Below are 15,821 nucleotides of genomic sequence, written 5' to 3' on the forward strand. Positions count from 1 at the left end.
TTTAGCCATGTATGTGCATGTAACATACAAACTGTATAGGCATTAGTGTCTATGAGGTTAAAAAATTAGTAGTCATGACTTATTCTTGATCATTGGATAAGTAAAATTGATTTTCTGTCTACTCTTGATACACAGTCTAAAGTCCAGTTAGTGGGAAGTGGATAAGGTCATGCATTGATGTTGCCGCTGTAATACAAATCTTAGATTGATTAGCTAGGCAGCCAACCAGCCACTTCTCAATATTCATCCTTTTTGGCCTGTGTTAGACTCCATTCTTTGTCAGTGTTCTTATCTGTCAGTGGTAAAGCTATTGATACTGCCTATCTTATTGTGAAAATCAAATGATATATGAAAATGCTAAATTTAAGAGTGGTTACAGGTACTTTGCTATGATACTATCACACCTTTCTCTTACCAGGAAGACATTATGAACCATTGTTTTGTTACAGACATCTCTGCAATCAAGAGACAAAGAGTAGTCCAAAATGGTTTTGGAATTGAGATATGCATGTGAACTAATGAGTGATTTTCTCTTATATTGGACAGAACTGATAGTTTTTGTTGCTGAACAAGTAGAATAATTAAATTATGATTTATTTTGTTTTTTAAATAAAGCAATAGCTATTCTATTATGTAATGGATTGTATCTTGGGAATATAAAATATGTCTAATTACCCGGGTCTTCTTCACAGGATTAGCCTTTGCTATTCTCTCATCTGTGCACCCAGTGTTTGGCTTATATGGGTCTCTGTTTCCTGCCATCATTTATGCCATATTTGGAATGGGACGTCATGTTGCCACAGGTAATAATTCTTACCTAAGTTTATGCTTCTCTTGTTACTAATAAAAGGGACTCTGAGTGATAATTAGTTGTTGATAACTTTTCCAAAGTAATTCTACTTCACTGCTGAAAACTTCAGTAAATATTAGGGCTAGGCACATCTGTGTTTCAGATAATCAATACACACTGTGATTTATTGCTGTTTTACTATGCAACCAAGTATTGCTAAGAATCTCTGCAGATTTAAGTTACAAAAGATCATCAAAGAAGGGGAGAATGTTCTGAATTTATAATAAGAAAAAAGTAAACACTTGAAAGAAAAAAAAGAAAAAATTTATTCAAATATTTAAAATATTTTACATGTGTTTGATACTTACAGACTAAGTGATCTTCTTAGTTTCTTCTAGGCTAGTTTCTATCATACCCTTCAATAGGTATGTCTTACCTTGCCTAACTGCATTACCAAAAAAAAAATGTGAACAGTCATGATTATTCTGATAATAGAGCAGGATGGATTTTGGTATTAGTTAAACTTGGGTACACTTCCCACTTGTTTGCTAATTGCATGATCCTGTCACATTTTTCATAGTAAGTTGTTCCCTTGCATTTCATATAATTGTAGTGAGACCTAGATAACTAATGTATAGTTTTAATTTAGTATTTATTTCAAAATATTTAATAAAGCTAGTTATTACCATAGTAAAAATGATACCTTAATCTTAAATATTCAGGGAATAAAAATACTTTAAAATAGAAATATCTACAGAGGCTTATCTATTTATTTTGTGTATGTAAGAGCTCAGCCTCTAAGTAATACCATTTTAGACTCATGTCTTTGGTGGTCAGTTGTATTATTACAATGTCTTCAGTTGTATTACTGCTTGTATTAGTTTTCCTTTGTGCTTGTAACAAATAACAATGAGTTCAGTGGCTTAAAATAAGAAAAACTTACTTTATAGTTCTGGAGGTCAGTAGTCTGCAGTGAGTCACACAGGACTAAACCAAGTGTCAGCAGGGTGCATTCCTTTCTGGAGAGAGTCATTTTATGGACTTTACTGTTGTCTAAAGGCCTCCTGCAACCTATGCTCATAGCTCCTTCCCTCACCTTCAAGGCCAACAGTGTAGCATCTTCAACTCTTCTCACTCTGATAGTTTGCCTTCATCTTCTATATTAAAGGATCTTGTGATTTCATTTGATATACCTGGATAATGCGGGATATTCTCCTTACTTTTAGGTCAACTGATTAGCGGTCTTAATCCATGTGCAACATTAATTACTCTTTGCTATGGAATATAACAATCTCAGGTTCTGGAGGTTAGGATGTAGACATATTTGAGAGGCCATAATTTGATCCACCACATTAATAATACATTTTCTCTGCAAATAATATGTCATTTACATAAATTTTACTTTTTACATCAATTTGTCATGGAAGAAGAATCAACAGTTAGCAGTCAGTTACAATGTTGCTACCTAACTTGTGCTCTCATCAGCATCCTGTGGAACCTGTTAGAAATGCAAAAATCTTGGCTCCCACTTGGAGTAAGTATACCATGAGGTTGGCACCACAGTGAAATTGACTACAATGTTTCTCAGAATGTATCCCTAATTTTGAGAGATATAGGACTGTAATAAAATATATATATTCTTACTGTATATATATATATGTATATATGTATGTATGTATTTAAGTTTCATAACCATGCATATGTTATTCATTAGACTCTTTATTAAGAGCTTTGCACTTAACATTGTGGTACATGTCTGTAATCCCAGTGTTTTGCAGGCCAGCCTGAGCTACATAGTGAGGCACTGTGTCAAACAAAACAGACAAAACGAAAGGGCTGGGGTTATAGCACAGTGGTAGAGCTCACCTAGTATGCACAGGGCCCTAGGTTAAATCCCCAGTTAAACCCCAATTAAAAAAAAAACAGCTGTAGATATGTTATTTTGTCCTAACATAACCTTTTTTTTGTCCTTTCTGATAAACTCTTTTTTTTTTTTAACATAACCTTTTAAAATACATTATTATCTATACATCTGTGTATTTCAGGGAAAAATTTACAAAAACACAAACCCTAAAATTCAGAAAGTTTCTTGTGAGAGTACAGATTAAAGTTACATGTGCATAGTTGACAACTCAAATATGGCCAAGTCTAAAACTTTCATTTTTCTTATTTTGACAACTTAGTGTTATAGAATGAGCTTTTCTTTGTATTGCTGCAAAAGAAGAAAAGCACAAGAATGAATTAGAAATTCTTAAAACTTAGTATCATTGCAGCATCCTGTTTCCTAATTTCTTAACAGCTTATTTTCATTTCTTAGAACATTTATTGGGCTGGGATGTGGCTCAAGTAGTAGAGTACCTGCCTAGCAAGCATAAGGCCCTGAGTTCAAACCCCAGTACTATGAAAAAGAAGGAAGGAAGGAAAAGAGGGAAGGAGGGAGAAAGAAAACAGTAATTAAATATATCCTTAGCAAGAAAAAGCAAATGGTGTTAGAGCTGACCCCACAAGCATTTCCTCTGTTTAACCCAAGAGAAAAGAAAAAGGCAAAACAAATTTGTCCAATAAACCATAATTACATTAAGAAGCCAAAAATACACACTTTGATAACACCTAAATGTGTACTTACACAAACCATTTTATTTGCTAGGTAATTGCTGTAGGCATTTTACTGGTTACATAGTATTGAAATTGCTATTAATGTAAGATGCAATAACTAACAAGTTATTTAACAAATTGTTAAAGGCTATAGGAAACTTGTGGTCTATTAGGTAAATAATAACCATTTTGAAATACGTGTAATTTGCAGACTTTACTGCACAATAATGACATTTTATTTCTAAATTTATATATCACAGAGCAAGCTGGACCTTCTTAGTTTTTAACCAAACATTTAGAATTCTTCAGAATCAGTAAGAAAGGGCTGTTTCTTTTACCTCATGGTGTAATGCATGTCTGTCTATCTATCAATCTATCTATCTATCTCAAGAAAATTACAGAAATGAAAATATGGTTATTCCCTTTGATCTTTCACATATGGCCAACAGAATCTCACCAAAAGTTCCTGTAAATATTTGATAAATAAATATATTTGTTTTATTTTATCTAAATGTGTGTGTGTGAGGTCATGCCCACTTCCACTTTATTAAGAGACTAAAGCTCTTTGATGAAGAAAAATTACTTTAAGCTTTTATCTCAGATTTAGGCATTCAAAATACAATACTAAATTATTAAGTATAATATTAAATTATGTTAGGAGCATCTTTTAAAAAGTAAGTAATTCATAACCCCAGAGCATAAAGACATTGAATATCCTGTTTTAATCAACAAAGTGAATTTTCTTATTTTAATTTAAACTATAATTTAAAATATATGTGTTTTTAAGACAACATTGCTTAAAATATAATTGTGACTTTTAGAAGTCACAAGAAATAATCAACTGATTTATTCTTTGGAATAGAAAGAAAAAGGAGACACCTGAGTAGGAATCCAGTGGAAGCAGAACTGTTAAAGATAACCAATATGTGACAATTTTTAGGATTTACTCATCTTCTAAGTTTGAAAATTTCTTGAAAGGGAAAAGTCTGTTCAGCAATTTAGAGAAATTTAGGAAGACTATAAACAATACTCTTTAGAAGTAGTAAAAATAAATAATTATTTACTGAATTTTTCTCCTTACCATGTGGGAGGGCTTGTAATAAATGTTTTTATTTATGAAATGTCATTCTAGATATAAAATTTGTAACTCAATATTTTTTATAATTATTTTAAAAGTAAGGAAGTTGAGAGAGGTCAGTTAAGTTCAGTGAAAGCGAATATGAACTTGGGTCTGACCTGTACTCACTTCTTATTAGACTAAGCTACTTATAGTACTCTAAAGCTACCAGATAGGTTAATGATATTTAAGAGTTCCATAAGTAGGCTAAAAGTCTAATTAAGGTAAAAAGTTGAGAAAGTGAGGGGGAAAACAGAGAAACAATAGGGCAGAGATAAAAACATGGATAAGATAGAGAAGGTAAAACATTATCCCCAACATCCTCACGTATTCTCTGTAGCCCCAGCTCCTTAACTCTACTGTCACAGAAATACAAGGCTACATACTTGCCCAAGAGGCAGGTCTCTTATATCCAGACAGGACTCATGTTTCTTCCCCAAATGAAGCCTTTCCCTCTTACCATTCATTTCCTGCTCATCTTCTGCCAAATTCTGGGAACAATAGACTTAAACTCAAAAATTAATTCATCTAGCTTTTTTAAAACAAATTTTTGGAGTCATTTGTTCAGTGATTTTTCAAATGAAGCATTTTGCTCTGTATTCTGGAAGACTTAAAGACTAAAAGAGACCTTCCTTTACTCTCAGGTGTATCTGATTTGATCTCAGAACCATCCTCTTGCAACATGTCCTGAAAAATATGTCTTATCAAGACAAGATTCTATGATGAATTTTCCTTACTTAGAGTTGCCTATCTTGAGTCTTATCTCCAGTCGTCAGATATATTAGTTCCTTGATATCTTCTTAATTTAGTTCTTTACAATGAGGACAATGTCATGATAGCTAATATTTATTTATTTATTGAGAATGACCTAGCTTGCAAAGAAAGTTATATTGTTTCAGTTCTCAGAGAAGAACAAAGAATAACAGACTATAGCAGAGAATTCTGACCTTACTTTTACTAAGAATTATTGGAATAGCTAACATTTATTGGGTGCTAAGTACATAACATCAGATGCTAACTACATGACATATGCTATATTTCATTATTTCATGTGAGCCTCACAATAGTTGGATGATGAAAGTGTTCTATTTTAGGCAAAGAGATTGAGATATAGCTGTGAGATTTAGGCCAGTTTCCCTGGATCTACAATCATCACATTCTTCTGAACCCTCAGCACATACTGCTCCTTTTATCCAGTAAAACAAGAAGATTGTGTGGTGGATTTCCATTAAGAACTGTTTCTGTGGAACACAGGTCTCTCTTGCCCTGTGCTGCTGCTGCTCTGTGTCAGACCATCTACATCCTCTTGCAATGGTCCCCCTTTTTCACAAATCCTTACTTATGACCTGTAGCAAAGTAAAGTCTTTAAGTAAGAAGTTGGGGAAAGTTTTGTGCAATGTGGTAGTAGTCTTCTTTAACATGAGTTTGCTGAGCCTCATCATGGGAATCAGCAGGTCCCTGCCCATGTGGCTGCATCTGAGGCAACTGAGCCAAGATGAGAGGTATTGGGACTGTTGGGAAAAAAAAGAGAACCACAATGAACATGCACTCACATTTGTAGGAGGCCATAACAATTTCCAGGAAATACTACTGAACCTTATGTAATAAAAGTAGTCAGAAATGGTATGTTTAATCATTTTATGGTCATGGCATGTCGTTATGTTGTAACAAAGGTATACTCAGTTATGAGATTATAGAAGGAAGAAAGTTTTAAGCCTGGTAAAGAGTAGTTGGAATGGATCCTGTGAGTATGGAATTTGGGACAGATCTTGAAAGACAAGTAGGCTTGCATGGACAGATGGGAAGAGAAGGCATTTCAGCCAAAAGGATTATATTTAGCCACTGATCCTACTGAGATCTTCAATCTTTTCTCCTTTAGATTACCTAAAACCTTAAAATATAGAATTTTTTACCTTCATTTAATGGATGAGGCAGTTTAGACCCAGAGTAGTATATATTAAGTCACAATTGCTGGCAAACTGAGGGGTTGGATTCAAATCTATGCCATAATATTAATCCCTGCCCTAGGCCATTCTTTATGCTGTAGAAAGGTAAGAAAACACGACTCAGAAGGACACAGCATGTAGGTGGGTATAGAGGAAGGTTGAATGAATACATGTATATAAGGAGGTATCTGTTTCTTCCATAAGTGGGATAAAAGATTGAGAAGTTAGGGTACAGTGGAGAAGAGTGTTTCTAATAGGTCTACGTGGCTTGAAACTTTTGGTAAAATTCAATAATTTTTGTTAAGTTAATAACATCAGATTGCCTGCATTTCCCCCTCTTTTAGGCACCTTTGCCTTGACATCCCTAATATCAGCCAATGCTGTGGAGCGACTGGTCCCTCAGAGCAGCCAGAACCTCACCATACAGAGTAACTCCAGTGTGCTGGGCTTGTCTGACTTTGAGATACAAAGGATTGGAGTTGCTGCAGCAGTTTCCTTCTTGGGAGGTGTGATTCAGGTAAGTAATCCTGAGACTTGTAGACACAGAAAGGAAAACAGTGGCAAAGGAAAGATGATTGGTGCTGGTGCTGGTATTCTTGTTAATGGGTTTGTCTTTCCAGATGATAAAAGGCAGATGTGTTTTCTCTTTATGGTAGAATTACTGTCTACCATTTACAGTTAGTTACTTGATAAATGTTGGTTAAATAAATGAATTAATAAATTAAAGATACCGGGAAGCAGTTGTTGACTTTTTAAGTACCAGATTTCCAAAACAAATATGTTACAAATAGAATGGTTTCATTGTAAGGCAGCAAGGCTGACTTACAACCTTGTATTCCCACAGTGACCAGATTGCCACAAGAAGGGGTGATATGGGAGAAATTTCTACAATGGGAAGATGTGACTAGATTTCTAGAATCATACACAATGTGAACATTTTATAATTTTATTGTCCACATCACCAACAAGTAGTACTTTGTTTGTATCATAGACTTCCTGATCTGAGGTCTTTGGACTCAGATCTCTAACAGTCTTTGAGAATCAAACATGGGTATTGCTCTCAAGTTTGCTGTCATCTATTTCTTCAAAATATTGGAATTTGCTGTTTCTAATTAGTAATCAAAATTAGAAAGCTCAGAAGTGACTCTAGATCTGTTTTCATCAATGTGATGAAATACCTGATAAAAAAACAACTTAAAACAGGAAAGAATTATTTTGGTTCACAGTTTCAGAGGCTTCAGTCCACGGTCATTGGGTCTGTGGTAAGGCAGAAGATTGTGGTGGGAAGAGCTGCCAGGAAGCAGAGAGAGAGGGGAAGGGAACAAGGGCACAGCCCTGGTGGCCTACTTCCTCCAACTAGGCCCCACCTCCTCATTTCCTCTACATCCTAATGATGCCATCAAATTGTAAATCCTTCAATGGATTAATCTATAGATGAGGTCAGAGGCCTCATGAGCCAACCACTTCCCAAAATCTCTATCTCTGAACATTGCATTGGGTGTCAGAATTTCAGAATTCGAATTTTGGAGGGACATTTCATATCCAAACCATAACATATAGCAATGCACTGAATAATAGACACGGAATTGCCTGTTTTGTGGTTATTTTTGCTTACTTCCTTATTTACTGAATTATGTGTACATAAAGTACCCGGATGGCTATATTTTGGGTTGGTAGAGGCTCTATTTTACAGTGTCTCACTATTTACAAGGTGAAAGAATATGTACAAACCAAGAAGGGAGAAAAATAGTTGATGGCATGGAGTTGGGTAGAAGAAAGAAAAGATAATGACCTAGAAAAAGGAAACTGAAGTTCTTAGAGAACTGATGAATTAAGGCTGCTAGATGAAATGAGAATAAGAACTCAAGTCTGCAGTTACTGAGCAGCATCTTTGCCAAGGAGACTAAGCAGACTAGAAAGCTAGTCATATTTTCTATAGTTTCCTTACTGTGCTTTTATAAAACAAAGACTACTTGCATGGCTGACCTGTGACCTTCACTTTATTTTTCAAACATGTATGATATTAGTGTATTCTAAGACTTGTACAGGCAGGTTTCATGACCTTTTCTTGTTTGCTTGGCATGTGTGAGGCCTGATAAAAGACTTGTCATCTGTCCCAATCTCAAAAATAATCAGTCATATAAATGAACTGGTGATTGAAATGTGTATATGTTATACTAGATTTGTTATAGGTTTTCCTTAATGTCTCTTCATTTGAAATAAAAATCTGTATTAATTGCTTTTCCTTCTGGTTCCATTATTTTCCATTCATGTTTATCTTTGAATTCATGATTTTTTATTAATGTTGGACATTCTGTTATTGCATATGGCATGGAACAAATAGATTTAAGTGCATATTTGTATTTTTTTAAATCTAAGAGAAAACGTAATTGGCAACAAGACCAGCAAAGTTCATCATAGTTTCATTTTAACCATTTTCTATGAGTTCAAAACAATCATCAGGTGTTTTATCGAGCATATTTGGATTAAGAATTTAGGTGATAAAATATAAAAGTAAATGCCAGAATTTTAACAACATAAAAAGCAAATCTCATTTCCCAGGCTGAAACTCCCCAGAATTGTAAAACAGGATATTATTAAAGATAATAAAAATAATTTCATTTTCATGGCCTCTTATTACATGTAAAATCTGATCCAGATAGTTGCATGTTTTCTCTTATAACTTCATCAGACATCTGCTTTCTTTCCTTTTAGCTCTGGTCCTGGATATGTGACCTATGTTTTAGTCAATTTTTAAACAGATGGCTGGACTTTATTTGACCTCCAAAGTCATCTGTCCATTGTCAACTAGAACCATAGAAACTTGGGTCTTTTGGATCCAGCTCCTCAGTCACTTTTCTTTTCTTCTTCAGATTTGAAATGCACTGACTATGAGAGAAACGACAAGGTATTCAGTTTCTATAAGCATAACAGGTGTTTGTTTGTTTGCTTTGCTTTATTTGTGTGTTGTTTTATTGCATATTATTTCTTTTCAGGTTGATTTTTTTTCTTCTCCGGAGTCCTAATAGATGTGATTCTTTAGATTAAAAGATTATATTGTTAAGTTGTCTGGAGTAGTGACATCTGATTTGATTTCCAGAGTTGTAAGTTAGAAATGCTGGCAGCTGCAAGTGACAGAGAACCCTGCTGTCAGACATGGATTTCTGCCTGTGTTCCAGGAGTTATAGAAGAAGAGTGTTGAGAGGGTTCAGTGTCTGTCAGCACATTCGATCGACTAACTGATCTGCTTCCTTTTAGTTAGTAACAAGGGCTCCGTGACTTACCAGGCACTTCCTGTTTTGCCTTCTTTTCTTGTGGTTCACAGGAGGTTTCTCTCTTGAATTGTAGCTTTCATTTGCCTAATGTTCCTCCACACAGCTCTCTACATTTTTTTACTTGAGTTATATGCTTTAGTATGATTTAAATGTTTCCAGTCTAACTCCTTAATTTTCACTTGTCTTATGTAATCTTTAGACTAAAGTGATAGCATAAAATTAGAAGGGAAATCAGGGCTGGTGGAGTGGAGTTAGCAAGTATGAGGCCCTGAGTTGAAACCCCACAACAGCCGAGAGAGAGAGAGAGAGAGAGAGAGAGAGAGAGAGAGAGAGAGAGAAGGAACTGGAATGAAATTAAAGTGTGTACTTATGGCAAACAATCTTTGTAACACAAAATGTCTCAATTTGAGATCTGCCTTTCTTTTCCTCATCCTCCAGCTTTTTGTATGTCGATAATATTTCCTATGTAAAGCATCCCTTTTCCTTCCATGTAAAACATCCACTAGAGAACCAAGTTCTTGTGGATAACTATAGTATCTTAGTCTGTTTTAAAGACTTCATTGCATTTAGCAATGAATGAATCTCTATATGGTAGATTCTCAGAAAACTTGTTGAATTAAGAAGATAATTATCTGTTCAGGCATCTGAAAACCAATCAGTAGCAAACATCATGCCAGGTAATAATTTTATGATTTAAAAAATTGAGTTTGGTTTAATTTGAATAATTGTTATAGCAAGAAGGAGCTGCGAAAATCATAAACAAGGGGATACTCAGGACTGTCATCCAATCCCTGTATTCTTATCCTTTCTACTTTATTCTTATTCATACCATGTAAGTAAACTGTTTCATTCATTTCTGGTTTATACTTCTTGCATTTGTTTTGCAAAATGAGAAAATACCTGCATATGGTAAATACTTTCTTGTATGAAAGTTAGTATTCCTTTGTACTTCACTTAATCATATAAATTGGAAATCATTCCATGTTCCCTCTTAGAAATACTGCTCATACGTTTTAATTACTACAAAAAACTCAATGGTGTATTTACATAGTTTGTTCAACACAGCTCCTCTATTTGAGTATCTAGGTGGATTTCAACACAAGGAACCAATGCTCTTTATGTATGGACATTTTGCATTTTCATTTTTTTACTGTCTGTTCAAGGTGAGTTCATCTACAATAAGATTATTAGATCAGGATTTAAATGCTAAATGTAGTTTTGTTGGATATTATCAAATTCCCTTCCTAGGGGATTATAGTTATTGTTATTCTCCTAGCAATGTGTGAGAGTGCCCTCAGTCTCTCCAACAAAATGTGTTTAATTTAGCCAATCAGGTGAGAAATTATTTAGGGATGATCTGAGTCTCTAAAATTATGAATGATGTTCCACATCTTTTCATATTTTTAAAACCATTTTGCACCATTTTGTATCATTCTTTAATAGACATTGTTCATATATCTTTCCATTTTTCTACCAGGTTTTGTCCCTTTCCCCTCAAATTTTAAACATTCTGTATACTTTATGGATATTTTTCCTTTACCTTTGTCCTATGTTCCTTTTAAATTTGGCAGCTCTTCAATTTTATATTATAATGCACACTAAATAAATTATATAATAAAATTCACCAATCATTTCTTTTATTGCCTATCAATTTTTAGTCCCTCTACACTAAGTTTATAGAGGAATTTATCCATTTTTTTCCTTAGTATTTCTGTCACTTCAGGGTTTTCTTTTTGACATTTGGTGTCTTGATCAGTGTGGAAATAATTAAGATCACAGTGCATTCTAGCTATATAAAAAGGACCAAGGAACTAAGTATGTAAGAGAAACGAGACTTCCAAGTTTATTCTTATGTATGTGTGAGGTACGCATCTAACTTTATTTTTTCTAAGTGGCTGCCTAGTGGTGCCAACAACATTTATTAAAAGTCCATCTTTGCTTCCATGATTTAAGATGCCATTTTTGCCATTTCCATGTGTGCTTGGATGTACTCTATCTATTCTGTTCTACTACCTGTATGTGGGCTCTTATGACAGGACACTCTGTTTTAGGAGAACATTGATGATTACTAAGTCATCTGATAGGACTAGTCCACCTTTATAATTTTTATTTTCTTTGTATTACTATTTTTCACATGTTGTTTGCCTTATAAATTTTAGCATCAACTTGCCAGTTCAATTAAAAACATCTAGTTGAAATTTTATTGGAATAGTGTTAAATTGACATCTTTATGATATTGGTTTGTCTTATTCAAGAATAGAGTATGATTTTCATTTCATTCTAGTCTATTATTTCTTTTTTGTGGCACTGGGGTTTGAACTCAGGACCTTCATCATAAGCCACTTCACCAGCCCTATTTTTGTGATGTGTTTTCTTGGAGATAGGGTCTCACAAACTATTTGCCTGGGCTGGCTTCGAACCTCGATCCTCCTGATCTCTGCCTCCTGAGTAGCTAGGTCGTTCTAGTCTAATTTTATGTCCCTTAGAAGTGTTTTAAAATTTTCGTTAAAATTTTTCATTTGCATATTTGTATCATGTTTATTCCAAAGGATTTAATCTTTATTGTTATTATAAATGGGGTTTTCTTTAAGATTATGTCCTGTGGTTGGTTATTGTTTGTGTCTTTGAAAGCTACTAATTTTTATATGTTAATTTTATATTTTGATGTCTTAATTCTTTTATTGTTAATTAGTTTTTTAAATCTGTTTGATGCTTCTTTCACTAAGAATCTTGCATTCATTATTATAGACTACCTTTATCAGAATAATGGTATTTGATTACCTTTTAGGTAAGCTGTGTATGTGAGTGTTATCAACATGATTGAATCCAAATGTTTCTTTCTCATTGTCTCATTGTCATCCAGGCAAAATAAATTATTTCCATCTGTCTTCTCCCTTAAAATTTTATTTATATTGGTAACATTAATAAAGTGCACTTACACAATTATGATAACACCATGTGACTGTGTTGCATTTTATATTACGGGCATTTAAAAGCAGTTTTATTGCGGCACAATTGCCATGTGAAAAATTCCATATATTTAGAATATATGGTTTGGTAAATTTGGCATGTGTAGATACCCATGAATAGGAGTGATAGTATCTCTCACTCCTATTCCTTCAGACACTTCCTCTACGCCCCCACTCCAAGGTAAGTGCTGATTTGCCTTTTGTCACTGTAGATCAGTTTGAGTTTTTTCCTAGAGTTTTATAAAAGTAGTTTACTCTGACCCTTTTTATTTATTTATTTTTTCATCCAGCATAACTTGGTCATTTCTGATTATATGGATTTATTGCAGTGGCTTCAAAAAATTTCAGGAGCTTCTGTGATTAGAAGTCATAATTTATGGACAGTACAGTGACTATATGGACTGAGTTCCATTCCTGCCATCTATTTCTAAGGCATAGGAAGTGTCTCATTTGCAAAGAAAAGTCCTTCAGTATAACTGATGTAATTTTACATTGTTAGTATTACATTAGAGAAGAAAAGGAAAAAGCCACGTTTTCTAGCCAAATGCTCGTAGCAGGCAAGAGAGGAATTGCTTGTACACTCACAAAAAATGAGGTGTGACATTCAAGGCAAGGTGAAACATTTTATAATGCCAGTATCAATAAACATTTCTGCTGGGAAGGCAAATGCTAAATAAAAGTCAAAGCAGTTTTAAAGCCACTGTTCTCTTCTCCCTGTAGTTTTTATTATTCTCCATGGTAGGCACTTTGCCTATTCCTTTTTCCAGGAACTGAGAAAGGTCTGGGACTGTCCCATACCCATTTACTTCTGAAAAATTTCCCAAGGTCTACTTTTCTGAATTAACTATAGCACAAGATTTCTGCCTAGGAGGACAAGGGATATACACAGTGCCTTTGTTTGACAACTGCATAAGCATTGGGTGACACAAACTGGGGTGTTCAGTGACTAATATTATTGTACTAATGCATTCTGGAAACACATGGTCTTAAGTCTTCAGAGATGATAAAGAAACTACAGGCCTAAATGGGAGATTCTCCACTTACTTTTGGTTTCATAATAAACAGTTTTTAGGGAATTAAATAAGAGGATCACAAGCATAGGAAGGACTTATGATGTAAACTAGTTTAACCTTGCCTGTTCAACACATCAAATTTATTCATTCCAGAAAAATCAACTTCATGCTTTTGTAATGCAGGAGGATGAACTAAAATCTCTTTTGATAATGTTTCATTATTTTACAACCATTTCAGTAAGGAAGTGATTATTCTGTTTAATCTAAATCTTTCCAGCTGTGTTTATACCTGGAGAAGCTTAGAAGTAATAATCTTAATAAAATTAGAATTATAACATTCCTAAAATTATAAAAATAAAAATTCATCAAGTTAAAAATAGTATTTAGTACCCTACCATATGCCAAGCTCCAAGCTCTGTTCTAAGCTAACCACATGTATTTATATATTCAGTTCTCACTGACATCCTATGAAATAAGTAATGTTATTCCTTGTTATGCAGATGAAGATACTGACTGAAAGGTAAAGTGTCTTATTTAGAATCTTATCACTAAGAATTGGCAGAGTAGGATATAGACTACAGTAAACACTTTTGAAACTGCTATGGCACACAGCTTTATATAAATATTATATAATTTTGGTCATGTGGATCAAACTCCTAGCATGCCTCACACATGCTAGGCATGTTCTCTAGCACTGAGCCACACCACAGCCTTAAATTCTCCTTTTTCTTTCTTCTTCCCTATGTCTCCCCATTCAGAATAAAGGCTAGGCTCAGGTGTGGGTTGAGTTGTATGTGGGGTAGGTTTACTTTCCCTCCTCTTTCTGTACAGTCAGTGTGAGAACACAGCCTGTGGTAATCGCCAGGAGTTCCCTAAATTGTTTTGTTTTATTTTGAGGATGTGTCTTGCTATATAGCCCATACTGGCCTGGAACTTGCAATCTTCCATCCTCCTGCCTCAGCCTCCAGAATACTGGGATTATGGGTATGCACCACCATATCCAGTCTTATTAACTAATATTGGGAATGAAAGCAAGCAAACTTATTCCAACATTTTCTGGTGCCAGGCATTGTGCCAGCTTTTTCCTGTGCTTTACTTCAGTAGCAGCAGCTGTATGGTAGGCATGTGTCATGTGGCACATGATATTCTTGGCATCCCAACCGTGTTCCTGCCATTCCTTAGGTCTGCGAGGGTGTTTCTCATGCCACTTGTGTGGCTCTTCCTTGTCCTTCAAGGTTCAGGTCAAGTACAGTCACATCTGAGAACCCTTTCCTGTTATCCCAGCCATAGTTCTAAGTGACTTCTCCCACACACTTCCATATGATACTGCTCATGTCCTACCTTCCAGGGCCTCTACATCTATCAGGAATTTTGTTTTTGTTTTTTTTTTTGCATATTTGCCTTCCTTTCTACATTGTGAATCTCTATGGAACAGAGACTATTTATCTCTGTAATTCTAGCAGCTGGTTCTTAATAAATGTGAGGTGAAGGAATTAAGGAGGAAAAAGGTCAATTAAATGTTAGTGGCATCACTGTGTTAAATAACCAAAATTAAATGAAGATCTTTTTCAACTTTTCAGACTGATCACTCTTTCCTTCCATGCTTTATCACATCAGGAATCTGTCTATATATTTTAAAATTGTATCATAACGCTTAATGAAAAGGGAGTAATAAAATCTATAATTTTCTAATTTGGTCATGTATTCTATTAAATCCATGCTGCTCAAATGTGGAGCCAATGAAATCTCCCACCTGTTCTTTCAGTTAGCCGCATGCCTGATGAAAGATAACAGGGACAACTGCAGTGCTCTTCAACTCCTTACTCTCCTGGGCCTTTTAATAATATGTGCTTCCACTTATCCCACGTGGCTCTCTTTAGCTGGAGCTAAAAGGAAGGTGGAAGAACAAAGTCATGCTTTCCTAGCAGTTCTCAGCCTCATTCTCTTTCTTATCAGATGCTAGTTTTGTCTTGAAAAGTCTGAGAACTGAAAAGATTCTTCAACTTTGTATCTAGTTGCAGCTAAAACCAATTCATAGGGTCAGTAAATTTCTGATATATTTTATAATAAACAAAATCAAATAATAGATTTGTTTTCCAGACATGTGCTTCTTCTT

The 15,821-nt window shown here is 34.6% G+C and overlaps 1 protein-coding gene and 1 non-coding gene across 3 annotated transcripts in view; one reads left to right on the forward strand and one right to left on the reverse strand.

The window, feature by feature from the left end:
* The window catches only part of Slc26a7 (solute carrier family 26 member 7), a 112,496-nt gene that overhangs the window by 30,272 nt on the left and 66,403 nt on the right, over positions 1 to 15,821 (forward strand). The window contains exons 2-3 of one of the 2 annotated variants that reach the window (XM_074068819.1): positions 693 to 803; positions 6,793 to 6,965. In XM_074068819.1, coding sequence (XP_073924920.1) covers positions 693 to 803; positions 6,793 to 6,965 — 284 coding nt within the window. Of the gene's footprint in view, positions 1 to 692; positions 804 to 6,792; positions 6,966 to 9,233; positions 9,357 to 15,821 lie in introns of those variants that run through there. The other variant, XM_074068820.1, reaches the window with a different exon arrangement.
* Positions 14,446 to 14,576, reverse strand: LOC141422282 (small nucleolar RNA SNORA51). The gene has a single exon (XR_012446875.1). It is a non-coding gene; the product is annotated as a small nucleolar RNA SNORA51 (small nucleolar RNA).

Source organism: Castor canadensis, chromosome 3 (assembly GCF_047511655.1).
Source record: "Castor canadensis chromosome 3, mCasCan1.hap1v2, whole genome shotgun sequence".
Taxonomy (NCBI): Eukaryota; Metazoa; Chordata; class Mammalia; order Rodentia; family Castoridae; genus Castor; species Castor canadensis.